Source organism: Panthera uncia, assembly GCF_023721935.1.
Source record: "Panthera uncia isolate 11264 chromosome D3 unlocalized genomic scaffold, Puncia_PCG_1.0 HiC_scaffold_8, whole genome shotgun sequence".
NCBI lineage: Eukaryota > Metazoa > Chordata > Mammalia > Carnivora > Felidae > Panthera > Panthera uncia.
This window is the reverse complement of record NW_026057586.1, coordinates 35885185-35912087: the sequence shown is the minus strand read 5'-3', so window position 1 is coordinate 35912087 and position 26903 is coordinate 35885185. Positions and strand designations below refer to the sequence as shown.

At 46.0% G+C, this 26903-nt stretch overlaps 1 protein-coding gene across 6 annotated transcripts in view; it reads left to right on the top strand.

The window, feature by feature from the left end:
* The window catches only part of FHOD3 (formin homology 2 domain containing 3), a 469815-nt gene extending 448755 nt beyond the window's left edge, over positions 1-21060 (top strand). For 5 of the 6 annotated variants that reach the window (XM_049619507.1, XM_049619508.1, XM_049619506.1 and 2 more), the window contains 3 exons: positions 3055-3229; positions 10178-10339; positions 20466-21060. In XM_049619507.1, the coding sequence (XP_049475464.1) occupies positions 3055-3229; positions 10178-10339; positions 20466-20548 (420 nt within the window). In that variant the 3' untranslated portion in view covers positions 20549-21060. Of the gene's footprint in view, positions 1-3054; positions 3230-10177; positions 10340-17400; positions 17558-20465 lie in introns of those variants that run through there. The other variant, XM_049619509.1, reaches the window with a different exon arrangement.
* The last annotated feature ends 5843 nt before the right edge of the window (positions 21061-26903 follow it).

The following is a 26903-nucleotide window of genomic DNA, read 5'->3' as shown; positions in this document are numbered from 1 at the left end:
TAAATAAATGTTAAAAAAAAAATGAAGATGTGGTTTATATATACAATGGAGTACTACTTGGCAATGAGAAAGATTGGAATCTGGCCATTTGTAGCAACGTGGATAGAACTGGAGAGTATTATGCTAAGTGAAATAAGTCAGAGAAAAACAGATACCATGTTTTCACTCTTATGTGGATCCTGAGAAACTTAATAGAAGACCAGGAGGGAGGAGAAGGGGGGAAAAAAGTTACACAGAGGGAAGGAGGCAAACCATAAGAGAATCTTAAATACAGAGAACAAACTGAGGGTTGATGGGGGGATGGGGAAGAGGGGAAAGTGGGTGATGGGCATTGAGGAGGGCACCTGTTGGGATGAGCACTGGGTGTTGTATGGAAACCAATCTGACAATAAATTATATATATTAAAAAAAAAAAATCCTTGTGTCTGATCTGTGGGCCTGGTCTTGTAACCTCATTGGAAACAGGTTAAATCGAGGGTGTGTTTAATCTAAACTCAAGAGATGGGCATGACTTTCACCTTCAGTTTGTCTTTTTTTTTAAATTTTGTTTAATGTTTATTTTTGAGAGAGAAGGAGAGAGAGCATGCACATGAGTGGGGGAGGGGCGGAGAGAGAGGGAGACACAGAATCCAAAGCAGGCTCCAGGCTCTGAGCTGTCAGCACAGAGCCTGACACAGGGCTCGAACTCACGAAGCACGAGGTATGGCCTGAGCTGAAGTTGGCGCTTAATTAACTGAGCCACTCAGGTTCCCCTGCCCTCAGTTTATCTTTTAAAAAAGATATTTTATTTAAAAGTTACTTAAAGAAGTTTATCTGGTGATAATTAAAAGTTTGGCGTGTCAGCTCAGAAAGCCTCCATGAGGGGCAGGTAAGAGTTTTAGAAGAACTGAGTTTCATGTTTTGGAGGAAAGGGTAACAGGACCCATTCTACTTGGGCGGTTGTTCTGTGTGTTCTGCCTTCCCTGTGTGTGGAAGGACCTGGCAGCCTAGGTGGGGAGGGCTCTGGCATTCGGGATGAGAGGGAGGACAGTAGCTGGCAGAGAGCATTGGGCAGATGGAGGCTGGTCCACTTCCGGAGGGCTCTGGTGACCGGCAGGTTGTGGTGGGTTCCACAGGACATGGCCAGCTGAATAGCAGGCCACAGAGCTGGGAGTCAGATCTTAATTGTCTGGAAACCAGGTATGCTGGCTATCAGCCCTTGGGCGGCCTCAGGAGGTTAGTCTGGAGCCCCACAGATTCCTCCTGACTTTGGTCAGAACTGGCCTTGGGGCTCACAGAGGGAATGTCTGGACGAGGGCAGGAGGGTTGTGCAGTCAGGGCCTGGCAGTTCCCAAATCAGGAGGGCGCACCCCGGTTTTGATGGCCAGTTTCTGTATTTGGAATTTGCTATGACATTGAGATGCTCTCATCTTTGCTGACTTCTGCACCGTCTAAGAATCCCTTCTGTCTTTTCCATCCTGTCCTGTCCTCTCGGGCAGACTGACGAAGAGGATGAAGTGGAGGTAGGACTGTTGATAAACATGAAGAATGCCACATTTGGCCTTCCCAGGCGTGCTGTAGAGTCTAACTTAACATAAGCGGCATGAGGCATCAGCACCATTCAGTGCTCTAAACCATGCATGGTTGTTTTCTGGTTGCTTTCGTGTGATCACTAACCTCCTGACATGGGTTCTCATCATGCTGTGTATGCCAGGAATCAAGGGTTACCTGCATTTTCCAAGCTGTGCCTGAGTCCCAGGCCCTGTCAGGAATGGCCAAGTTCTAATATTGGAGATACTCTCCAATATTGGAGAAGTGGACAGGGAATTTACCCTCCAGCCCCCTGTCTGAGCCTTTTGGCAACTCAAATATGAGAACTGGATTCTAGAATAACCGTAGAAAGAGCCCTAAAACCAAACAGGAAGTGGGATAGTGGCCACGAAAGCAGTCCCCTCTCATGGGCAGCCTTTGACTTGTGTCTATTTTCTCAGCCGGAATCCATCGGGTTCGTTGGGATTCACGTGTGCAGGGGTGGGATGACGGGGCTCCTCTTCCCGGTTCCGGTGCAGATGGGAGAACCAGAGACCAAGTCAGGGCTGATGGACCCTGGGAGATGAGGAGGGAGCAGTGCAGATGGCACGAGCAGACGAGTCCTGGGCTCTGTTGCCATGGCTGAGACACTCGATGACAAGAGGAAGCCAGGAATCTGTAGAGCTGCTCTTTGCAAACATTAGTCTGACTGACTTTCTGTTTCTCCTCCAGATGTTTGCCCTTGTGTACATATGGCCCAGTGTTCTAGCATACCTCTTTTAAAACATCTAAACCCTGATTCTTTGCTCAGCTACAATTAGAGAATTTCACCACGTACATGTACTGCATGTTCGAACAACTACATTTCTGACACGGCCAGAAGTAGCAAGTGTTGCCCAACTCAGTTTCGGCATGAATTTCTGTGTCATGTTCGGGTCTGGGCCCTGCAGCTGATTCCCTTGGGGTCTTTGGCATGTCACTGAATCTTCAGTTTCCTTCTCTGCAAAGTGAGATGGGACTAGATCTGGAAAGATTCTACCTATCGCTTACCGTGGTATGATTGTGTGACTGAATCCCACGTTTTAAACCATCATAAGTGGTAGATAAGAAAATTTTAACTGCATTCTGGTGGTAAATTAAAAAACAACTCGATAATGTGATTAACGGGGCATATTTGAATTCTCACATCAGGGCTTTGGGGTTGGAAACAGATGTGGTTTCTGAGTGCTTCCCAGGGTTGATGTCAGTCGTCCCTAGCAGGCAGCCACCGAGGGAATCTGCAGTGGGCCGGGAGAGCCTGGAGAGGGGAGGGCCAGGTGTGGCCCTTCTGGGACCATGGTTTTTCTTTCTGGTCAGAGAACTTGGGGCATACATGGATGGATGTCACTGGCTCATTGACAACCTCAGTGACTGCCCTAGCGAATGCATCTGCAGAATGCACACAAACAACGAAGAGGGAGGTTTTCCTCAATGAAATGTTTTGTGGGCTTGAGTTGGTGTTTTGGGGAGTCACCTCAGCCCCTCACCCCTACTTTGGTCTCGTAGTCCGGCAAGTTCTCCAGCAGCTCTCCGGCGCCTCTGAGCCAGCCGCAGGGCCTGAGCTACGCAGAGGACGCCACGGAGCACGAGAACATGAAGGCCGTGCTGAAGACCTCATCGCCCGCCGTGGAGGACGCCACCCCGGTGCTGGGCGTCCGCACACGCAGCCGAGCGAGCCGAGGTAACTCCTGGGCCGGAGGCAGTTGAGGGGGGCTTCCCCAGATGACCACCCGCGGGGACCCGGTTCCCAGCACAAGGGTACAGGTTACTGGGCCCAGGAAGTATCTGCTCAGGGCCTCCGACTCCCCGGGACCTCCAGTACTGACCACACACGTTCCTTCACGCACACGTTTGTGACCCACTGTAGTGCTTCGTCTCAAAGACCAATCCTCCCAGAGGTAAAACTGAATTCACACAAGAGGAGTTATTATTATGAATGAATCCTTATGGGTTAAAGCCGGCGGGGTGGGGAGGCAGGAAACTACCAAACGCAGCCAGCGGAGTATTTTGTAAATGAGGTTTTCTCTAGGACACTGCCAAGTGTACCCATTGGTGTGCTGTCTGTGGCACCTGAAGGCAGCCGTGGCCTGGCTGAGTGGTGGTGGGAGAGACTGTGAGGACCCTACAGCCTAAAGTTTTCATGAGCTGGCCCGTGTAGAAGAAGTGTGCCAGCCCCCGGATGAAAGCACTATCCCTTTTTTGCCTTTTTCAATCTTTAGAGGCAATGAAGCAATGAAAACTGAAGATGGTAAAGACAGATAAGAGTTTCCAGATTCGTTTCATAAGTTGGAAGGGATATTTTATTGTAATTAAGAATGAGGTGCATTTTTCGTCTGAGAATGTTTACTGGTGTCCCCTAGTCTAGTCTGACACCATGTGATCCCCTCCTCGCTTTCCTCACTGCCTGCAAGACGTGGCCCACACTGTTCATGCTGTCGCTTCAGGCCCCTGTCGCTTCAGGCCCCTGGTCTCAACTTGTCTCCCACACTTGGCACTCACTGGCCCTCCCACTGGGCACCACCCTTCTCTGCACCCGCATCTCCCTTAGCCCCCTCTGCTGTTCATGCTGTCCCCTTTTCCTCTGCCTGTCCAGCCCCCCTTCACCTCCAGAATCCGCCCCCTCCTTCGTCCTCCTCAACTCACTGGGCCCATCCTTCCTCCCCTGTGCTCCTGAGCACCCCCCTTCAGGCTGCCTAAAGATTACAAACTTTATCACTATAGAGAATGAGCTCCTGACGGACAGGCTGTCTCTCCTCTTGGTGTTTGCTTCACACATACACTGCAAACAACTAACAGAAAGCATATCATTTATTGTCCAAACTGGGGTGCTCTGGCACCTGAGAGCAGTTCTAGTAGTAATTAGAGAGGGGCAAAAAATAGAACAGGCCAGGAAAACTGGGTTGTGGGTTGGCTTCCACATCACGGAAACTCGGTAAGGAAATGCGTGCATGCGATGCCCATCAGGCATCCTCCCAGACTCTGGAGAACATTGAGACTCACAGGATGACAGATGGCAGCTACAAAGTAGAAGTGTGAGCTGGAGACACCCCTGAGAAGGCCCTTCAGTGACTTCTAATTGGCTTTGTGTTTTTGGAATTTTGCTGTTGTCAACCCTGTTAAATGTAAGAAAAAAATAGTAATGATAGTAACAAGAACTTTGACATAAGAGACAAAGTAAATGCAGTTTCAAGTTTTCTTTAGAAGAAAATGGGTCACACATTACATTTGGTTTCTTGGAACTTCTTGTCAACCCAAGGACCATAAGCTGCCATCCAAGGAGGAGTCTTGAAAGGGCTTCCAGGCAGGGTTCCAGGTCCCTAAGGCATATGTGGGATTCCCTAGGGGAGCTGCACTTCAGGATTTTTACAAAATTACCACATGTTTTTCTTACTTCATGTGAGTTCAATATCACTCTAGCTCCTTTGTCTGTTTCTTAATGTTGGACTTTGGTTTTTACCCTTTTTGCAGGGGTTTTACTTTGATATGCAGCTAAGAATATGCCAGAAAAAGGGCTGCCTCCCTCCACCCTTGCCCCAGTGGTATCCTGAGACACAGACAGCAAAGCAGGAAAGTCATATCTTCTACTACAACCTTGATTCCCAAACTATACCTCAAATACTTCATATACTATGATTACATCAAAGAATCAAAGATTGGGTTCTCTGGGATTTGGTTTTTCCAAATCCCCTGTCTTCTAGGTAGTCTTGGATATGGAATTAGGAGAAAATAAATGAATATATGAATATTCTGCTGTAGCAATGAAAGGGCTGCCTTTTGGTAACCAACAGCAGAAAGACACAGCTGTGAACAACCACAGCCCTGAGCACTTTATGGGGTATGTTCTGATTGTCTGATTTTCTGTGAGGAAGGAGAGGTATCCTCCACTTGGCCAGTGCTATTTATAAAAGGTCCTCCATTTCTCAGAAAAGCCAAGTAGCGACACAGAGGAAGAATGTATATACAAGAAAGAATCTAAGAAGAGTGACAAAAAGTGTTGAATGTGAGATGGTGAAGAAGGTAGTAGCATTAGAGGCATAGCAGTAGAGACTATCATTCTCAATGCTGCTTTTATGAAGCATAAAACAAGGATAAGAGTAAATAAAACAGCTTTGCGGTGTGGTGGGATGTGTGGAAGGGAATCACTTATACCTGTGGTACTCAAAACGACCTAAGACATCCCACGGATGAGTCTAGACTCTCTGGGCCCAGCAGCTCTTGCAGGCTTTGTGTCCTGGCCTGCACGTGGCCACCAGGAAGTTGAAGGGGAGTGTCAATGGCCGCATGGAGTTGACCACAGCCATCAAGGGTCTGGAGCCCTATACCTGGGTGGCTGCAAGGGTAGCTCGATGGAAGCCATCTGCGGAGATGGAGCCTAGTTTGTCTAATGGAACATAACAGGCTGCAAATTTTAAGAGAGAAAGAGATGAGAAAGGAAGACTGTTCAGTTTCTCTGCACATTCAGGGACTTCTGCTTCCAGATGGCACATAGTAGGGAGGGTCAGAGCACCACTCCTGCTCAGACAACTAGAATTTGTTTTAATACAGTGGCAGAAGCTTTCTTTTAAAAGATATCAGCAAACTGGTAAGGGAAAGAGGACTAGACAAACTAGAATTGTAGATGAGCTGAGAGCCCCTCCTTAGGACCATTTGCCAAATCTGGACACAGAGCCAAAGACTGGGCCTACCGTGGGCAGAGAGACTCAAATAGTAGAGAGAAGTCAGCCAAATGTCTAATAGCTACGTGAGTTGGCATAAGGGTTTGGAAGTAGAGGGTCTCCAAACTCCAGGACTTTTTTCTCCATGAGACATTTGCTAAGTGCTGGGGCAGCATGATGAGGGGGAGGCTGGGTCAGAAAAGTTGGAGGAAATCTCCTGTAGCCTTGAAGGGCCGAGGAAACAAAGACGAGCTTGAGTAAGCACCTTCAACAAATACATACAGATATTTAAACACAGAGGTGGACTGATTCTTCACTAAAACTACAGTCTGGTCCCGACCTCATTCTGTTCTTCACCATGTCTGCTTAACAGAAAAGAGCGAAGGCTGGGGGAAATAACATGGACTCCAGTGTCTGCATCCTTCTGTACACAAAGTCCAGTGCAGAGTCCAAATTACAAGCCAAGAGAATAAGAAAATGTGCCTGACAAGGAAAAGGAAACACTAGCAGCAGATCCACAGGTGATCCGGATGTTGAAATTTGCAGCCAGGGTTGAACCATTCCGAATGTTAAAGAACACAAAGGAAAATATAGACAAATTGATTAAAAGGTGGACACTTGCAACAGAAAATTGGAATTTATTAAAAAAAATAATTGAATGGACATTTAAGAACTGCAAAAGAAATGTCTGAAATAAAGAACTCGTTGAGTGGGTTTAAGAGCAGACTCATCCCAGCAAAAGAAAGGATTAATGACTTCACAGATGAGTTATTAGAAAATGTACAAAGTGAAGCATAGGAAAACAATGGGAAGAGCAGAACAAAATGTAAGAGGAAGAGGCACACAGTCCAATGGTGTAACCTATGTATAATGGGAACAGCAGGAAGAGATGGATAAGAAGCAATAATTGACAAGGTCATGGCTGAGAATTTCCCAGAGCTGATGATAGGTATCAGCCCCCACATTTAAGAAACTTAGCAAATTCAAGGAGAATAAATAAAGAGGAAAGCATATGTCATACAATGTAGGCAGACTGCAAGAAAACCAAAGATAAAGATAAACTCTTTTAAAAAACCAAAGGGAAAAGAGATTACCTTCTAAAATATGACAGTCAGGATGAGGGCTCACTGTTAACAGAAGCCTTGGAAGTTAGAAGAAAGAGAAATGACATCTTCAAACCGCCAGAAAGAAAAGCTTTAAACCTAGAAGTCTATATCCAGGGAAATTATTTCAGAAACAAAGGCAAACTTGTATCACACTCTATTTTGATGTAATTATTTCCCTTTTAGACTATTTCTTTAGGTTAGGTTTTTAAGGGGAAAAATAAATTACAGTGTTATCTTTCAAACTACGCTTTACATTTTTTTTTTTTTTAACTGAAGTGTAGTTGATATACAGCATTACGTTAGTTTCAGGTGTAAAACATTGTGATTCAGCAAGTCTAAATTATCAACTCACATATTTTTAAAAATGAAGTCAAAGTGATACAGTGCTATCATAGTCTATAATACTTCATTCTTTCTATTTTGTCTCAGTATATAAATGTCTTGCTAACACTTGGGAGACTGTGGTGAGCCAGTGGCCCTTTGGGTCTGTAAAATGTATGGGCAGTGTTTCCCTGATGCTATGTGTGGGTCCAAGGGTTCCAGGAAAAAAAAAATCCAACCTGTACATGACCAGGATAAATGCATATAAACAGCTCTCAGGCAGGCAAATAACCAAGGAGGGGTGGGGGTTAAAAAAAAATAAAATGCAGGACGAGGACTGAGGTCATGAAAGAATGACATCATCACAAAACTGAGTCTGGCAATCCTGAACATATGGCAGCATATTCCTTTGAAGCATCTCCTGACACATTACGGTGAAGGCAGCTCTCTGGGAATGTATAAGATGGGAAGAATAGGTAATTCTTGGTAGGAAGATCAGATGATGCCTTCATTTTCTGGCCCAGTGCTCTGAGAATATATTATGAGCAAATGCAGTTGATTGAAATTTGTGTGTTTTGGGAAGGGTAGTTTGGCATTTTAAAATGAGACGCAGAATTAGAAACCAGTAGGTAAAAGGGAAAACAGGAAATTGCTGGGCAAAACACAATTGCACTATCGATTGCTCTGTCTGCTCTGAGGAGGACCATTGTTCAGAAGCTCTGAAGAGTCCCAGTGTGACAGCTGTGCCCGTATGAGGCCTCTTGCCTCCAATTAGACCACCTGGACCATCCTGAGAATGCAGAAACATTCAGCAATTTCAAAAGTTCTTTTCTGAGAGGAACCTATTTTAAAGGGTTTAATGATGTTGAAAAATCTAGTCTTATGGGAGCAAGTAGACCAGGTGCCCTTGGGCATAAGCAGAGAAAGTACAATTTACTGTTTTCGTATGTGCCAGTGCTGTAGCTACGCTCCCACTCGTAAAATAAATGTTTAAAATAACATAGACAACAACACAAACCTTGTCACCCGAAAACATATGGACCTATCTAACCACAGGTCTCAGATACGTGCAGGTGGTGGAGCCCCAGGAATCCTACTCCTTTTGCAAAGTGTGAATTATTTATGTATGCACTTCAGTGATATGCATTTTACTGGCTGAAATTATAACTAAATTATAGCATATTACATATTTGCTGTAAAATTTCAACCACAAACACACAGCCACAAAAATCACAGTCTACTCAACTGTGAGCAGCTATTCACAGCTATTGTCATCAGTATCCAAACGCCGAAAGTTTTAAAAAATTAGTATGGAAGTAGAACTCCAGAATTTAAGATATATATTTACTAACATTTTTTGCCTGTGGTTTAAGAAAAGCTGGCTTTTTTTCATCTTCAGCTGGACCTTAGGCTCTGAGTAGTGTTCCGCAGGCACAGAGTCTGAGAACACTCACCTACAGGCTTTTGAAGTCGTATGTTTATTACAAAGGGCAGTGTATGTGGAGGAAACACAGTTTTGAGCCCATTGCACATATTTCTTCTTACAGAAATGTATTTCCCATCTTAGAGAAGAGATTTCACAAGGAAGTTGATCTATCACAAAGGCATAGTTCTTGATATGTTAAAATAGCATTCATTTCTAACTGTTGAACATTGCTTGGTAGTGCATGTTTTCATGATGCTTTCTTCTTGCTTGTCTGTAGGCAGATGCTTTTATGCCAGATTTAGACCTGCTCTGCTTTAATATACAGTTATTTATAAATGTGTTTACCTGGTCAAGGAGCAGAGAAAATTTTATGTCAGTTCCCCCTTTGTTAGTTGAAGAATGTTATTCTGTTATGATTTTTTTACTGTTTATTTATTTTTGAGAGAGAGAGAGCGCACGCAAGCTCAAGCAGGAGAGGGGCAGAGAGAGAGGGAGACACAGAATCCGAAGCAGGCTCCAGGTTCTGAGCTGTCAGCACAGAGCCCGACACGGGGCTCAAACTCACGAACGTCGAGATCATGACCTCAACTGATATCAGGGACTTAACCAACTGAGCCACCCAGGCACCCCTGTCCTGTTACGATTTTTAAAGGTTAAGTAATCTGAAGATAGACTGCCACAAAACCCATTGATTTCTGTTTAACTGGAAGAGAAGTTAGGGGTAATTGACATTTACTAGGCATATACAGCCATGGATAGAGAGCTGAATTAACACAGAACTCCAGACATTAGTGGACATACATCACTGAGCATCTGTGATGCACTCTGTGGTGTGGTATCTGCCCTCCCATGATCCCGGGGCCTATTGGGTGGAGGCCTTCAGTAGCTGTTACAGGGTAGTATTAGGTAAGTGCTCTGAGGGGGAGTTCAGTGCCTGGGGGGGTAGCAGTCACAGGTCACAGTGGTGCCCTTGCAGTGGGGGGGGCGGGTGAGTGCCTGGGATTTGCTGCTGTGATCCATTGCTGACAGAGCTCCGTGCCTGGACGAGTAGTATTGGTATTTTCTCTAGTATGTTCCTTCTCTCTGAGTACATCTCACACTCCGGTTGTGTAATCTTTCAGGATCTGCTAGTTCATGGACTATGGGAACGGATGACTCCCCTAACGTCACAGATGATGCAGCTGATGAGATCATGGATCGCATCGTCAAGTCGGCCACCCAGGTGCCCAGTCAGCGAGTGGTGCCTCGGGAGAGGAAGCGCTCCCGGGCCAACCGGAAATCTCGTAAGTGCTTTGGAGCTGGGGTGAGGGACTTACCTGCAGGTACCTGCCCTCCTGTATGCTCTGGGAAGGGCAGCCACTGTGAGGCTGGCTCCAGCCAGCTGTCGGACAATGCCTGGAGGGTCCACCCAAACTCATCGGCAAAAGGTTCCCTGCTCGACAATCAACGTTGCTGTCATGGAGGAGGAGGGCTGCAGCCACACCTGTCCAGCATATTTGCCACTTCTGGGCGGGCCTCTCTCAATTCTCACTTTGCCCCCAGGAGTGTCCAAAAGACCCTGAAATATCTCTGGTGTGCAGGGGTGGCTGCAGGGGGGCCATTGCCAAGTTCTGCCGCAGATGCTTTGCTGAGGCCATATTTCTGCATCGGGGCCACTTTCTAGCTGAAAATGGTTCCCCTCAGAATTCACTGCTGCTCCCAAACATGTCAAAGGTGAACACCAGTGATTTTATGGGGAGTAGGGTGCTTAAAATACTTATTGTTAACCTAGGTTGACTAGCTTGTTTTTGTTACTAAATCAAAGGACCTGTTTTTCCCCTTTGTCTGAACCCACTGCCTACTTCTGCCCACAGAATGAAGGAGTGGGGCTGCCTCTGCAGGCACCTCGCTAGCACTCCAAGGGGCTGCACTCCGTAGAGAAACACAGTTCCTCTGCATCCTTTGACATGGGTCTGCATTAGCTGTGACCCTTGCATGTTTTAGGAGAGAGCTCGGCCCCCAAGATTGGGCCAGGGATGCTGGGTCACTCAGGAGACCTAGTCTCCGCCGTCTCTGCCTCCAGGAATAAGGGATGGTGACTAGGACAGGGATTTATGACCATCACAAGAAGGAAGCCTGGTTACGTCCGCCTGTACTGGCTCTAAAAAGTGAAAGGAGAGTGACTCCAGGTAGGCGGGAGTTCAGTAAGAATTCACAGTGTTTGGTGCCACCTTTGAGATTCACACAGGAGGTGATTGGGGTTTGAGCTGCAATGTCTGAGAGAGAGGGCTGGGGAAAGGAGGCCAGGCAAGGGAGCATCCTTACAGAGGTGAGCATTGTTGGGCCAGAGACCTCGGAAAAGGAAACTGCATGACCCAGTGGCCTGGCCAGTCCCCAGAGGCCCAGGGTATGTGTTCTGCCTCCAGGTTATATGTCTATATTGGCAAAGAGTGTAGGCCCTGCCCTCTGGTCTAGAGAGAACCAGATTCTTAGACACATAATATCACTGGGAACAATAACACAGTCATAATTAATTTTCCTTTTCAATCTGGCCAGAGAGATATTTTGCCTATTTTTGTGGCCGACGTAAACTCATTTCCTGTGGTATCGTTTCCATTCCAATCTTATGCAAAACAGCCGTATACTCTTTTTATTTAGCCAAACACATTTTATTCTGCAATGCAGTTACTACAACAAATACAAGACTGCATGTATGTAAGTGTTTGTCTGTGACGGGTTTAACTTATTAGTAATGGCACCATCAACAGAAATTTAAGATGGGGGAAAGTTATTTTGATTCCTGTTTAAGAGGAATGATAAACTCCAGCTTTCTTGCAAGAGGTTAAAGGAGTAAGAAAAAATCCAGTTTGCAAAATCGATGTGAGGTTTCCTGGTGTGGGCCTCCCTCTCAAACAACGCTATATTTGATTTGATTGTTTAATGGTGGTGATGAGGCAAGTGGGTAATGAATAACCAGCGTATTTGTGCTATCAGTCATTTGGCTAAAGGCAATAATAGTCCAGCTGTTGCAGGAAACCAAACAGAATCCATCCCATAACCTAGAAATTTATGACCTGCAAGCCACTTGAGAATCCTCCAAGATAATTAAATGTCTGCTTTCGTGTTTGATGCTGGTGACTAGGACCGCGTGCGCCAGAAGTCCTGCTAAAGCTTGAAATATGCAGCCAGTTGGGACACAGCAAGGGCATCTTAATTGATTCGCAGGTTCCCATGGCTCCGTGCTGCGTTTCCAGCCTGTGACAATCCAGTTGTCTTTAAGTAAACTGTTTTGAATTTCCAGTTGATTTCTAGCCTGTGATATGATTGATCCAATGCACTTCATGTGCTTGCCCCAGATTCTGGCCAAGATTCTCCGACTGGCTGGTGAATCAGACCAAGGGAGAACATTCTGGGAGATTCTTGGTTTTTTCTTATTTCGGTTTCTCATTTCATCATATTGGGGCATCTGTTCTGTCCCAGGGCGATTTGTTCTCTTCGGCCTCCTAAATGTTGGCCTTCCCGGGAAAATCCTGAAGCTGAATGGCATTTGAGATCTCCTTACTAGTGTGATTCTGTAGGGTGTGCCCTGGTGGCTGGTAAGGAGGGGACGGGGAGCTGCTCCCCACGTTCTTTTCTCTTGGACCTATCTTTGGAAGAAGGTCTCTGCCCAGCTGGCGGTCTGCATATGGCCACTAGCCCAGACTATCACAGAACAGAACTGGGGTGAGGGACTCATAGTCTGTTCTCTTTTCCCAGGGGAGCCGAGTCTTGTCGTGGTTGAAAGGGGCTGGGTACCATTTTCCTGTTGAGCTTCCTTTTAAGGTGGGGGTCTGGGCCCCACCTGTGACATGACTATGAAGCCTGGGCACAGAGCTGTATTTCTATAAAGATGTGATTACTTTGATATGACTCACAAATAACTGACCAGTTTCTTAGCTAATTAAGATCTTAAGGCTGGTCACTCTTATAAGAATAGTTTCTCAGTGGAAAGAACTGGAAGTCCAGTTCCAAGGGCTGCTGGGAAAGGAGTGCAAAAGTTTGATTTGATCTGACCCCCATCCCCCCAAACCACGACTGCCTCCTCATCATGTCATAAAGCTTCAACATCCCTCTCAAAGAGCATGTGGCATATCTCACATTGATTTGATGTAACTAAAATCTTATTTCTTTTATAGAATTTTGTGGGATGTACCCATACTAATAGGGTACTAAATAAGGTACTAAATAGGATTTCATGGAAAAAAAATATCAAACCTGAAAAATTACTGAATTTGTTTTAGGGAAAACAAGAGACCTGCCTCACAAAATACTGGATCCAGCCCTGGATCTGATCAGTACAGAACTTAGTTCAGTTGTCTCTACATCTTCAAGGTGGCACTTGAAAATATCCAGCAATTTTCCCATTAAAGTCCCATTGAGAACAATTTCCCTGCATTTTGTTTAGTTTTTCCTTACTGACCATGAATCAATTTTATATTCTTTTAGAAGGCAAGCTAACAATGGCAATAAAACAGAGGCTTTAGAACTAATGCTTTTGCAATACAGTCAAATAAGATGTTAGTGGGAAGGACCAAAATTTCTCAAACTTTTGTCTTTTCCAAAACGGCCTCATTCCTATTTACTCAGTGCCGAATTATTCTTAGAGCTCATTATGGATGGACTGAACTGACCTGCCTCTAAAGATAGCTGAGGGAGCCCACCCATGTGTCCGGGACATAAGACAGGAGGATAACTAGAGGAAGTCCAAGAGAGGAACAAGGCCATGGCCCGGGCCAGAGGTCAAGACTCTGATGCAGCATGAAGCTCAGATAGAAGCCTCAGGTCAAAGAGGCAGATGCAGGGAGAGTTTGGAAATGTTTTATTGCATTGGCTCTCCAGCTGTTTCCTGTTCAGACAAATCACCCTCCCAAACTGGGAACCAGCACATTGGGAGAGAGGAGTCTGGCTCGTGTGTCTTCCCCCAAGGCTGGGTGCCAGGCACCCATTTGGCTCAGAGTGGAGGTTCAAGAGGAGGGAGAATCAGTGAAAAGAGGAATCCGGGAATCTGTCTTGCCTTTGAGAGCTGTTCTGAGAGCAGAGCAGAGGGTTTCTGTAAAGGGGCTTTGGAAAAATGCCAAGCACCTTCCCCACAAGAAGTTACTGTATTTCTTTGCTTTTGCTGCCCAGGCAGCAAAGGAGTCGGTTTCCATGTTTGGAATGCACACATTCATACGAGAGAGAAGGAGATGGGGGTCCCCTCGTAAATTACCTGGCCTCACCGAGCCTCAGTGTGCTGCTATCCACTGAGGCCAGAGGTGCCACCTCGCAGGATGTTGTGGGCGTTAAGTGAGGTGCCTATGACAGGTTCCCACCACTCTCCCCCACCCCAGCTCTGTCACGCTACTGCCAAGGGACCCCAGCCCGGTGGGAATATGAAGCTGCCTGCAGGTGCTTGGGCTGCTGTGCTGAAGTTTCAGGGGAGCCTGTGCACAGAAACCACACCTATCCAGCCGTTGCTCCGCTCCCATCACCCGTCTCACTCCCCTCCCACCACTGCCCACCTCACTTGGCCAGCCGGGATTAGACCAGACTCCCCTTCACCTCCCTTTTTACCCCCAGGGGGCTCGTTCAGTGGGCTTATACCTGTGCACCGAAGACTGGCTTGTCTCCATGGTACTTGTCTGGTGCATCTCTGATGGAGAGCGGCTGTGCTGGGCTTCAACTGGAAAGGGGGGAGGCATTGTCCTGCCCATGAAATAATGCTGAGGACCCCAGAGTCTGTGAATCTTGAAGCCTCTTCTTTCTTGTCTGCAGAATCCCCCAAGTTTCTGCAGGCTGTCCCATAAGCAATGGAGAGAACTTGTTTCCTGACTCCCTTCCCTTACCCATAGCACACAACATAGGAGACAGTCTGCTCTTACATCTGAACTGTGAATGCTTTCTGGTAAGGGCCTGACTAGGAGCAACAAAGTGTATTGGGGGGTACTGGATTCAAATGTAGCCACGGACTAGGCAGAGGTATTTCTGTGGAGCCAAGACTGTGACCAAACCAGTGGTTATAGAAATCGCCTGCTGCCCTAAGTATTTCCAAGAACCATCTCCTCATGGGTGAACATACTTCTGGATTAGGCAGAACTCAGAGACTTCAACTCTGTTGTCACAAAGGCCATCACTTCTTGAGGGCCTGCCTCTCCCTGTGTCTTAGTTAGGTGGCAGTGATTTAAGTCGGGACCTGGCTGGCCATTTTAATCTTCTGGGGAAGATTAAAATGCAACATATGGGCCTTTCACTGACACTCCCGTTCAGTGTATCTGGGCTGAGTCTAAAGTTGAGTTTAAATCAACCAGGTTTGGGAACCTTTAATTTTTGTTATTGTTGTTCTGGGTTTTATTTATTGATTTATTTACTTACTTATTTTGAAAGAATTTTAGAAAATAGAAAAGTGCAAAAAAGAGGACATTTGCCTTCTTTCACCCAGCTTCGCCTAATGTTAACTAACACCTTGCACATCCTAGGACAATTTATTGGAACTAAGAAATTGACGTTGGTACAATACTATTAACTGAACTATAGGCTTGTTTTGGATTTCACCAGTATTTCCATTAATGTTCTCTTTCTGTCCCACTGTCTTACCCAGGCTGTCCCATTGCATTGAGACATCATGCCCCCTCTGATGTGTGGAGGACATTTTATGACCTTCACACTTTTGAAAAGTACTGGTCAGTTATTGTGTAGAATTCCTGTCAATTTGGGAGATCTCTGCTTCTAATGGACAGATTTTATGTGGGGAAAAAAAAAGATGGAGGGTGGAAACAAGAACTCAGATGGTTAAATGATGGACATTGACAAAACAAAACAAACCAACTCACGGAAAGTCTAACATTAAATCCATAATGATAGAGCTTAAAACAGTTCCCTGTATTGATGTACAAAGAGGCATGACTGAACCCAACGTTTTGACTCCACTCAGCAGACGGGTCACTCAAGGAACAAGGAGTGGGTAAATAGCAGTAGGCAAGTTACTTGCCAACCACAAGATACATTTAAGACCTCTTGAAGTTCTGATATTAGTCCCTATAGTCCTAAGCGTTCTATTCTCAGTATACTTGGTAGAAGATCTTTAGAAACATAGGGATTACAACAAAGCTAACTTATTTCCAAATTGCTTGGCATTACATACAGAAGATAGAAAAACTGTCTGTCAGTGATCTAAAGGTAAAAGAATACTGGGGCACCTGCGTGGCTCAGTCAGTTGAGTGTCCAACTTCAGCTCAGGTCATGACCTCACAGTCTGTGGCTTCAAGCCCCGCATCAGGCTCTGTGCTGACTGCTTGCTCAGAGCCTGGAACCTGCCTCGGATTCTGTGTCTCCTTCGCTCTCTGCCCCTCCCCTGCTCACGCTTTGTCTCACTCTGTTTCTCAAAAATAAATACATGTAAAAAAAATTTTTTTTTAATAAAGGTAAAAGAATACAAATGGATTTCTGGCATATGGAAGCGAAACTCAGTGCATGTCCCATAAGATAAGAAAAATTGTCAGAATGTGTCCTGCTAGGCGTCAGCAGGGTACAGCTGTTTCTAGGGTGGGCTGCGTCTCAAGTGTCCTGGCTTAAATCCTTCTGCACCGCTTACTGTGTGCTCTTGGGCCAGGGACTTGATCTCTCTATGCCGTCTGCTCACTTGCTGGAACGGTAATAACAGGACACTTCTCACAGGGTTTCCATAGTGAATAAGTGGAATAATCCAGGTTAACCCTCAGTAGATGCAGGCTGCTATTATTCTGCAGGCTGTAGACCACTGTTATTTTCAGATTCAACGCATTTTTGCAAAGACTCACCCGAGAGCACTTTGTAGAATTAAAAGCTTTTTCTGTGCTGGGGGTGGGGAGAGAAAAGGAGCTTATGGTTTTTCCCTGGGTCCCCAGACGCCCTTGGGCTGCATGTTGACAGCGGAGGTACTCCTGTGTCTGATCCCACTGCTGTCACTGCCACATCGTGAGAGCTGTCACAAGTGCCTGGGGCAACGAGTGGCTGCTGGTGCCAGCAAAGTGACCCCTGCCGTCTATGGAAGAGCTGCAAGGCAGACAGGGATAAACATTTCCACGGTCTGTTCTCTGTTAAGCGGCTGCAGGGAGGGAAGGCAGTCACATGTGACAGGCTGGGGAGCAGTTACACTGCAGCCAGAGCGTTCAAGCGAGAAGTGGGAATGGGGGGGTGGAGAGGGGCCCAGACATTATCTTATCAGACATATGCCAGCCTGCCCCCAGCCTAGTACTTGAGAAATCCCCTATTTGAGAGAAGACTTGTTTCTATCGTACAGGTTCCATAACCTGCCAGTGCCTTTGCTGGTCCCCTCATTTTATGTCTTCTGTCCCTTTATGCCTTCCAGAAACTTTCTGAGAGCCAACACCTTATCCAGACAGGGTCTGCTACCCTGAGCATTTCTTCTCATACTATGTCCCTGTCAGCCCCCTGCCTCCCTGACTACAATATTGGCTCAGGATAGAGGCTCAAATAACATTTGCTGAAGGAAGGAAGGAAGGGAGGGAGGGAGGGAGGGAGGGAGGGAGGGAGGGAGGGAGGGAGGGGGAGGGGAGGGGGAGGGGGAGGGAAAGGGAAAGAAGGGAGGGAGGAAGGGGAGGGGAGGGGAGAAGGTAGGAAGGGAGGGAGGGAGGAGAAGGAAAGAAAGGAGGGAAGGAAGGAAAGACTGATGAACAGAGAAATGGATACCCAAAAAGGTTCTTTCTATGCATAATTGGAATTGGAGCACAAAGCTGATTTCAACTGATTATCTTCATTTCACACCTCTCTTCAAGTGGTAATGTGAGTTAACTTTGACTTTTTAACAGAGGAAGAGTTCAGATTCTTGAGGTCTTTTGGGGTTAATCTATTTACTGTATTTATTATGAGGTGGTTTTATTTATTTTATGTTTATTAGAGAATTTATCTCAATTGTCATGAAGTCCCACAGAAAGTAGGATTCCATTAATGGGGCAGGTTTTTCTATGAATACCTTTCTAGGGACACAGCTGACAAGCAAAGGGACCTAGTCGATACTGGCTTTTCTGAAACCACAGCAGAGAACACCTGAACCCAGGCAGAGGGGGCATGGGAGGGTCCCAGGGGGTCTGGCCCATAAAACCTGAGAGGAGGCTACCAGGCTAAGGGCGCACTCTGCACAGTCAGGCAGCGAGGCTAAGGTAGCATTTGTTCTAGTAAGCTTTGTTCTATTCCCTGAGCCGGTCTCAGAGAGGCTGGTCCAATGCCCATATCAATTAGGAGATCACCGCACACCCTGTAAGGTGCCAAGGTCCTTATTCAAGTATTTACATGAACCGAACTGAACACTGCAGTTATAGACTAAAGCAAATGTGTGAACACATGTTAGGGGAGCATCTCTAAATGCCCATCAGTTCGTGAAGCCTTCTGTCGTCATTTGGCCAAGCACGCATACCTCAAGGCTCAAAGATTACAGTTCATAGACACATGTCCTCGCCACCTCTGCGACTAATGAAATTTAAGATGTCCTGCTAGTGCAGCCTGGACTTCTTCAAGGCAGAATTTTGTGTTTTGGAAGAGAGGTCTTAGCAGTCCTTGTCAAGAATGAGAAATATTTTATCTTCTTTTCTGCCTTATTAAAATTATCTTTCTTTGACAAACACTTGAAGGAGTGTTTAAAGAACATAAAAGGTTATTACAAACTTGTATTTTTATTGCTGCCCCATAGAACAAATTCCATTACTCAGTTAAACGCAATCTGCCTCCAGCCAAGGCTCTGGAGCCAAACATTTTGTCTGGACGAGTTAGACAGTCTGGAGCCCAAGGGGCCAAGGGTGGGGGGGAGGGAGAGCCAGTGCAAGAGCGGCTGTAGATGGATGGCTCAGGAGCCCAGAGCTCGGCTTGGAAATACAGTAGTGTGGGGGTGGCATGATTTGAGGGCAACTTTAGACACAGATCTTTGTGTCTCTATTTGTGTTCAATCCATGCTTGATGTCTCTGAGTCTTCTGTTGGTGTTCCAGTGCTTTAAGTGCTGAGAACACAGTAGGTTTTCTATGAAGTATCTGTTGATTGACTAATTGATGGGTTCGGTGTTGGCTCCTGTTGAAAGTGCTGATTCCTGGGAGAGAAGAAACCATTTGTTAATAGGTACTTAGACCCTGTACGTTCTACCAGATCTTTTCAGATCCTTTGTACACAGGCTAAGCGGGCTTTTGCTTAGGGGAGGTTGGGAAGGTACTGGAATATGGGGTGTTGCTGGCAGGAACATGAGCTGTGATCCTGTTGTCTGCATCCTCTGAGGCTCCCCCCCGCCGAGGGGGAGGCTATAGGCCCCCCAGTCACAGGGGGTGCAGGGAATTGGGTCTGGCACTGGATGATGGGAAGGCATGAAGGGTGAGCTTTAGTGTCTCTGCATTCTGATCAAGGGCCTGCCGTGTTCACCTCAGGTCCTCTGGTTGATTTAGGATTGAGGTAGATCCATAACACATCTCTTCTGAAAATAGAGCAAATACCCCAAACTCCGCATGACGTTTTGTAGAGAGTAGGCCAAATACCATTGAGAAATCAAGGGAAATGTAATTAGGCAAACTTTCAAATGAAAGGACTTGTCTTGGAAGGGGCGGCTGCCTCCCCAGTCACCCTTATCCAGCCTTTATTTTGACGTCAAAATTGATCAACACTAAACAATGGGAAAACCCAGTGTGCCAAGCTAAGCACAAGCAATTCTTGGTTAGATGTGAGCGTTCCTCCACCTGCCAGTTGTAAGCCCCAGAGAAGGGGGTCACTGTCCTTCCTGAGCCTTGTGTGTTTCACAGAGAACATTTAACAAATCCAGCCAGAAGTTCGGCAGTTTGTTCCTTGACGTCCAGTCCATAAGGAGTCAATGGTTATTGTCTCCAGAGGCCCCTTGATGAGTTGAGACTAAGACCCTCAACGCTCATGGGGAGACTCCTCCTGACTGCTGCCCTTGCCTGGTTCTGTTAACACCTTGCTCTGCGGGGCCGGGTCATCATTGCTCATCCTGTAGATCTGTGGGGTTATCTTATTTAGCATTTGCAATCTTTGGAACTTGCGTTTTCCTATGCTCTGTAGTGACTCTTCCAGTTCTGATCCACTCCTTACACTGGTCCACATGCCATCTGTACTTGACTATTGCATCCGTTTCTCAGAAACCTTGTAGGGGTGGGCCTCCCTTCTTCCCTCTTACAAGGTCAATCCCTCCACTTGGCTCTTCATGCCAGCCTCTTGCAGCCCCCTAATTTGTTCTGCCCTACGGACAGATGGCCAGGCGCTTCAGCAGAAGCAGGATGCGGCTGAGCATCTGTGAGCCCCGTGACGACCCTGGGAATCCTTGGGGGTGGCGGGTAAGGCGTGGGGCAGACGGACTACCATGTGCTGGCTGCTAACACCCCCCTGTCTTCTCATTCCTTTGTGACCTGCGGATGCTGCTGAAGTGCGAAGGACCCTCAAGAGCGGCCTGACTCCAGAAGAAGCCCGAGCTCTGGGCCTGGTTGGCACCGCAGAGTTGCAGCTGTGACACCTGTGCGTGCCCTAAGAAGTGTGTCCAAGATTGTGCAAACTCCTGCTGGACGGAACCCCTCCAGATGGGGGAGGGGAAGAGACTCAACATTAACATCCGAAGGTTCTGAAGGGGAGTGTCCACATTTCTAGTGTCCGCGCATGGCCCGCTGGGCATAGATGGGGGGCTCTCTCGGAGTCTCTCGCACACACTTCCTTCGTTGTGTCAGCTGTGTTTCTCTGGTTTCCTTGACACCTGGTTTAGTAGTTCCAAAGCGTGACACCTTTTCTGTGCAAGGAGCAGATCACTTCTGTCACGGTTACTGTGGTCCTGTGAGGCAGTTTGATTAGATTCACAGACGGGGTCTCTCCACAGCACCAAAATATCCAGATGTAAACTCCAAAATTGTACACAAAAAGAAAGCACAGATTGTTTACCAGTTGTGGATTTTAGATGTACTAAATGTTTATACAAATTCATAAATGTACACCATGTTTCAAATACTAAATAAATAGAGTTTAATGCCGTAACTGGAAACTTTTCTTCTCTCGGGTGTAAGGGCCTGACACAGCTCCACAGATGCACTTCCTTCTCAATCAGCCAAACTTTTTCTCAGGTTCATCAGAAGGACCCTGGTGTGGAATGGCCTCCGGGCCCTTTGGCTTTCTTGTTGTCGTCTGTTTTTTTTGTGTGTGTGTGTGTTAGTAGAGTGAGAAGTGCCCAACAATGTGCTCTCTGTAACTCCTTATTAATTAGGCATCAGTGTTTGTCATGCAACATGTTAGCAATGACCTCATATAGATCACCTTATCCGCGAGCTTTGCTTTGGTCCAACCTGGTGTTGAAGCAAAAATTAGGGTAGTATTTACAAACTGAACTATTCTGCCACTCTCTCCCTTGCTTCAGGTGTAAAAATTCGTTTTCTCAAAAAACAAGTCCCCAAAACAAAAGGGAAATTTAAAATTTTGTCTACAGAATACCTCGGAGGGACAAATGCAGTCCCTGGCAATCGGGTACAGGTCATTAGAAGCTAAGGCATCCAGTGGGACAGGCATTGCCCACGAGGGGATCTGAGTGACTGCAAGGCGTGTTGAGGTGGCTGGTGCCCAGGTGGTGGCCGAGCCTCCACAGGGACCCCGCAGCCCAGTGCTGCGCGGTTCCCTGTGAAGAATGTCTCTGGAAAGAGGGAAAAGATAAACCGCTGCAGCAGGTATTTGGGGGCCGAAAGATCAAGCCATTAATTCCATCTTTGCCTCACTTTGAAAACCTCTATGACTCTGTGTTCCTGTGTTCCTATGCAGTTGTGTTGTCTGAAGAGCTAAAGATAAGCTATTCACCCCACAGGCCTCTGTGTCCTCCCTCTTCTGTACCCCCCACTCTACTGGGAGACAGGATGCTCCTTCAAACCAGTATTGGTCAGATAATAGGTGATGAATGTGAGCACCCCAGCAAAGCCTGGCATCTGCCAACAGCAGGTCTGTATATTACAGACAGTTGAGTTTAATCACTTTATTGAAAAGGATACATAGGGTATTGATGTTTATTTTCTTACGGTTCTAAATAACGTGTAGTAATCTGATACGATTTCGTAGTTTGTCAGAGCCTTTGCCTGTTACCTCAGCACTGAATACAAAGGATATGTGTATCACTGGGGATGGGGAAGTGCAAACAAAGAGAAGATGTATCCTTGCTGCACCCTGTGGTGAACAGATACCTCGCGTCCTTCCAGGGGACCTTGGCCTTCTGCCGGAGTTATTGCTTTGGAATAAAAGGTCACATTTAGAAGGAGGTGAGTGAATAAATCTGAAGGTAGTTTTATTTTAGGAACTAAAGAATTCTCAGAGGAAGCAACCAAGGTCAACTAACTTCTGGGTTACAGCCAGGTAGAGAGAGTCTCATTTTATTGAGAACTTGGTTTAGTAGTTTTAGTGAAATTGGGGGGTTATTCCTGTTGCTCAGTTCCTCTCTCCTTGTTGCTATTTAGTCTGGCTGCTTCTGTTAGTATGTGCGTGTGTTTAAATTTTTTAATGTTTTCTTTTTTTTTTTTTTGAAATGTTTGTTTATTTTTGAGTGAGAGGGAGACACGGTGCGAGCAGGGGAGGGGCAGAGAGAGAGAGAGAGGGAGACACGGAATCCGAAGCAGTCTCCAGGCTCTGAGCTGTCAGCACAGAGCCGGCCCTATGTGGGGCTGAACTCACAAATGGCGAGATCATGACCTGAGCCGAAGTCGATGCTTGACCTACCGAGCCACCCAGGCCCCCCCGTGTTTGTTTTTATTTTTATTTATTTATTTTTCTTATTTAAAAAAAATTTTTTTTAACGTTTATTTATTTTTGAGACAGAGAGAGACAGAGCATGAACGGGGGAGGGGCAGAGAGAGAGGGAGACACAGAATCGGAAGCAGGCTCCAGGCTCTGAGCCATCAGCCCATAGCCCGACGCGGGGCTCGAACTCACAGACCGCAAGATTGTGACCTGAGCTGAAGTCGGACGCTTAACCGACTGAGCCACCCAGGCGCCCCTATTTTTATTTTTGACAGAGAACGAGAATGAGAACAAGCAGGGGAGGGGCAGAGAGAGAGAGGGAGACATGGAATCCAAAGTGGGTTCTGTGCTGTCAGCACAGAGCCCGACTCAAGACTTGATCTCATGAACCAGGAGATTGTGACCTGAGCCAAAGTTGGACTCTTAACCTACTAAGCCACCCAGGTGCCACTCTGTTAGTGTTTTTTTTTTTTTTTTTTTTAATTCAGGAGGTTCAGGTACCTGAAAGGTCTTTGAGGAGCAGAATGAATGGTACCTTACCCTTGGGAGATGCTTTGCTACCCTTGCTGGTCATCACTATAGATATTATTGTGCATATTTCTTAATTTAGGTTGAAGTTACAGAACTGCCAGTAAAGGAGGGTGAACTCTTTTAAAGATGCCTGAGGTTTGGTTTCTTTGGAATGATAAGGTTTGTTTGTTTGTTTGTTTTCTATTTTAAAAATAACTTACTGAGGGATTTGGGGATGGAAGGGAGGATGCACAGGGCCCAGGAGGGCTGAAGACCCAGTTTTGTTTTCTCCCAAGTCCATCACTGAACACAGTACAGGAAAGAATAGCAGGGAGGAGAGTTAGGAAAGCTGGTTTCTGAGCTCCTAACCTGTGAGTGGCTGTGTCATCGTCCACTGCTCCCATATCCACCGTTTCTGTGCTCATGTCCCTGAGATAGTGTGTCACCAAATACCACTATAGTAGGCTAAATAATGGCCACCCAAAGAGAACAGGTCCTGATCACAGGAACCTGTAAATGTTACAAGGAAGGGCCTTTGCAGAGGTGAATAAAGTAAGGATCCAGATAGGGAGAGATGATCCTGGGTTAACTAGGCATACCCTAAATCTAATCACACATGTCCTCGTAAGAGAGAGGTAGAGGGGCTTTCATATGCGCAACAGAGGGGCAGGTACTATGAAGACAGAGGCAGAGATTGGAGTGATGTGGACACATACTAAGGAATGCCAGCAGCCACCAGAAACAGAGGCCAGGAACAAATTCGCCACCCGAGCCTCTGCAGGGAGCGTGGTGCTGTTGACACCTTGGTTTTGGCTCTGTAAAACTAAGGCTGAACTTTTGGCCTTTAGAACTGTAAGAGAATAAATTCCTTTTGTTTTAATGCACCAAGTGGGTGGGAATTTGTTATGGCAGCTTTAGAAAATTTATACAACCATCTATCACAAATAGGCACTGAGGGCTTATTATAGAGGTAACCCTGTGCCGGGAGCTGGGGATTCAGCTGGGAAAAGGAGAGTCATGATCCCTCCCCTTAGGGCCACGAGAGGTAGTCATCAACTAAAATGAAAATTTGGTTTAATCTGCAGCTATTTATACATTTTGCCAGAGAGGTAACTAAAAATAAAAACATCTGATTGCCTCAGAGAAATGAAAGATCTTTGCAAGTGCAGTTAGGGTGCATGATATTAAAATGCCCCATGAATTCTGTCACAAAAGGTAGTTTATTTGGTAGAAAAAAAATTCTGTTGCTAGGCAATTATGGGGGATGGACTTTCTGCATGATTTTTACGAGAGCTAAAATATTGACGGCATCTGTGTGGGTACTTGTTGTGTATTTTCTTACCTAGGATCCACGTAGCCATTCTGCATTGTCATCTTACATAGAAGCAAGGATGAGGGAGGCTGAACGACTTTCCCCAGGGCGAAAGATAGGAAGTGATATTTGCTGGCTTGTCACTTTTTGCTAGTTCTGGTTTTGTTCTTGTAGAATCCTTAAGAAGGCCTGGTAATTGGATATCAATAACTCTGCTTCTGGCCCAAACCTGTGGCACAGACTGAACAGGGGTGCGGCACATGGGTGGAGGGCAGTTGTCCCCACCTTGACTAAGCCCAAACCCTGGCAGCCAGGTTGTGTACAGGTGGCGGCGCCATCTAACCTCCTTTTGATAAAGGTTCGTAATCGTGCACAAATTTCACATCGGTAATTGATAATCCACTCACCTCACCCCTGCCCATCCATCCACGTACATCTAGAAGTAGGAAAGGTTCAGGAGCTCCAAAGCATCATCTTTTGAGATGATAGAATGATTCCCACTCTGGTGAAAGCACATGGTGAGAGTTTATTCAGATTGCTGCTACTCAACCAAGTGAGGGCCAAGCCACTTCTATTCTCTTAATAAGCACTATTATTGCCCTTAAAAAGAGTATTTAGATGATCCTCCTGAAGAAGTACCAATTTATGATTTTGTAGTTCAAACGCCATTTTCAGTTGTTGACTTAGTGGAAATTGGTCCTAACTACTGGATTAGTAACAATGATTTGCTTCCAAAACGTCCTGTAATTTAGAAGTAGAGCATTCCATGTACAGGAAAATCAAATCGGCTGGATAATTAGAGCAGCTGAGAATGAGAAACAGCACATCCTGGCCATCAGTGGGGAAGGACTGTGACCAGCGGTTCATCAGGATCACATAGGACCCGCGTGTGCCGGGCCCACTGCACCTCCAGGGCTCGGTGCACCAGGCTCCCTGCTTGTGGCTGGTGGGGCAGGAAGAGGTTTGCATGTACCACTCACCAAGTCTGCAGACACTCACCTCCTCATCTCCCATTAGAGGGGCTAGACAGCTGGGGTCTACTTGACACATTTTCTTCTATTCATTTTGAAATAATCTAGAAGTTATCTGATTTAGGTGGAAACGGGAAGAGATGGGTTTTGGTCAAATAGAGGACCTGTGTGGCATGTTACAGATAAACAACATTAAATCAACCACAAGGTAAGTAGGGCACCTTCTATTACTATGTCGGCAGTGGGTTTTCCTCTCTTTTGAGAAGTTACGGCGATAATTGGGACTATTCCGTTGACCCAGCTAAGCAGGGGCATGGTCTCTTGTGCTTTTGGAAAATAAAACAGAAAGCTCATTTTCCTTCAGAATCCCTGCCCCTTAATAGCATCTGCCTAAAAAAAATGCTTTTAAACCTGCACTGCTCTCTGAAGGGGTTCAAATGAGGGACAGCCAGATGCTTCTGAAAATGGAAGTGGGCTAGGAAATGGAGACAGTCACCCTTTCCAAACAATACTCGAATTGTGTACCCAGTGGAATATACTTTTGCAAACCTCAACTTTCAAATAAAGAATAAAAAACATGGTAGCTATACAGGAAGAGTTGGGTGCTTGGGAAAGCTTTTATAGCTGCTTTATCTGGTCTCTTAAAAAACATCCTGGATGATAATACTGATTTAGATAAGGTCATCTACACTAGAACTCTGTACATAGCAGCTGGTGGTAGACCTGGACAGGATTAGAGCAATTCAATCAACGTCAGAGCCCTTGATTTAGAAGATTAAGGCATAAGATTGGAAACGGCAAAGGGAATAGAGTCGATTCCCAGCTCAACCCAACCTTAGAAATACAGACTCAATGGAAGGAAATGGATTCTAATCCAGCATCCCTCCCAGCAGGTGGTATGAAAAAAATAATTTGCATCACTTTGGAAGAAAAACTGTCCTGAAATTGTAAAGGTTATGGAAATTGACAACTTTTTAAAAAAAAGTTTTAAAATGTTTTATTTTTGAGAGAGAATGAGAAGGGCGGGGGGGGGGGGGGGCTGGTGGCGCAGAGAAAGAGAGGGAGACACAGAATTCAAAGTAGGCTCCAGGCTCTTGGCTGCCAGAACAGAGCCCGATACGGCGCTCGAACCAACAGCAGGATCATGACCTGAGTTGAAGTTGGAAGCTTAACTGACTGAGCCATCTGAAATTGGCATCCCGAGATCGACAACTTCCTAAACCAACCAAGGATCGGGTTAAATTAAACTTTATAAGGTTGTATTTATGAAAAAATGATGTGTTAAGACAAATTTTTAAATGTCTTGTACTTGACTG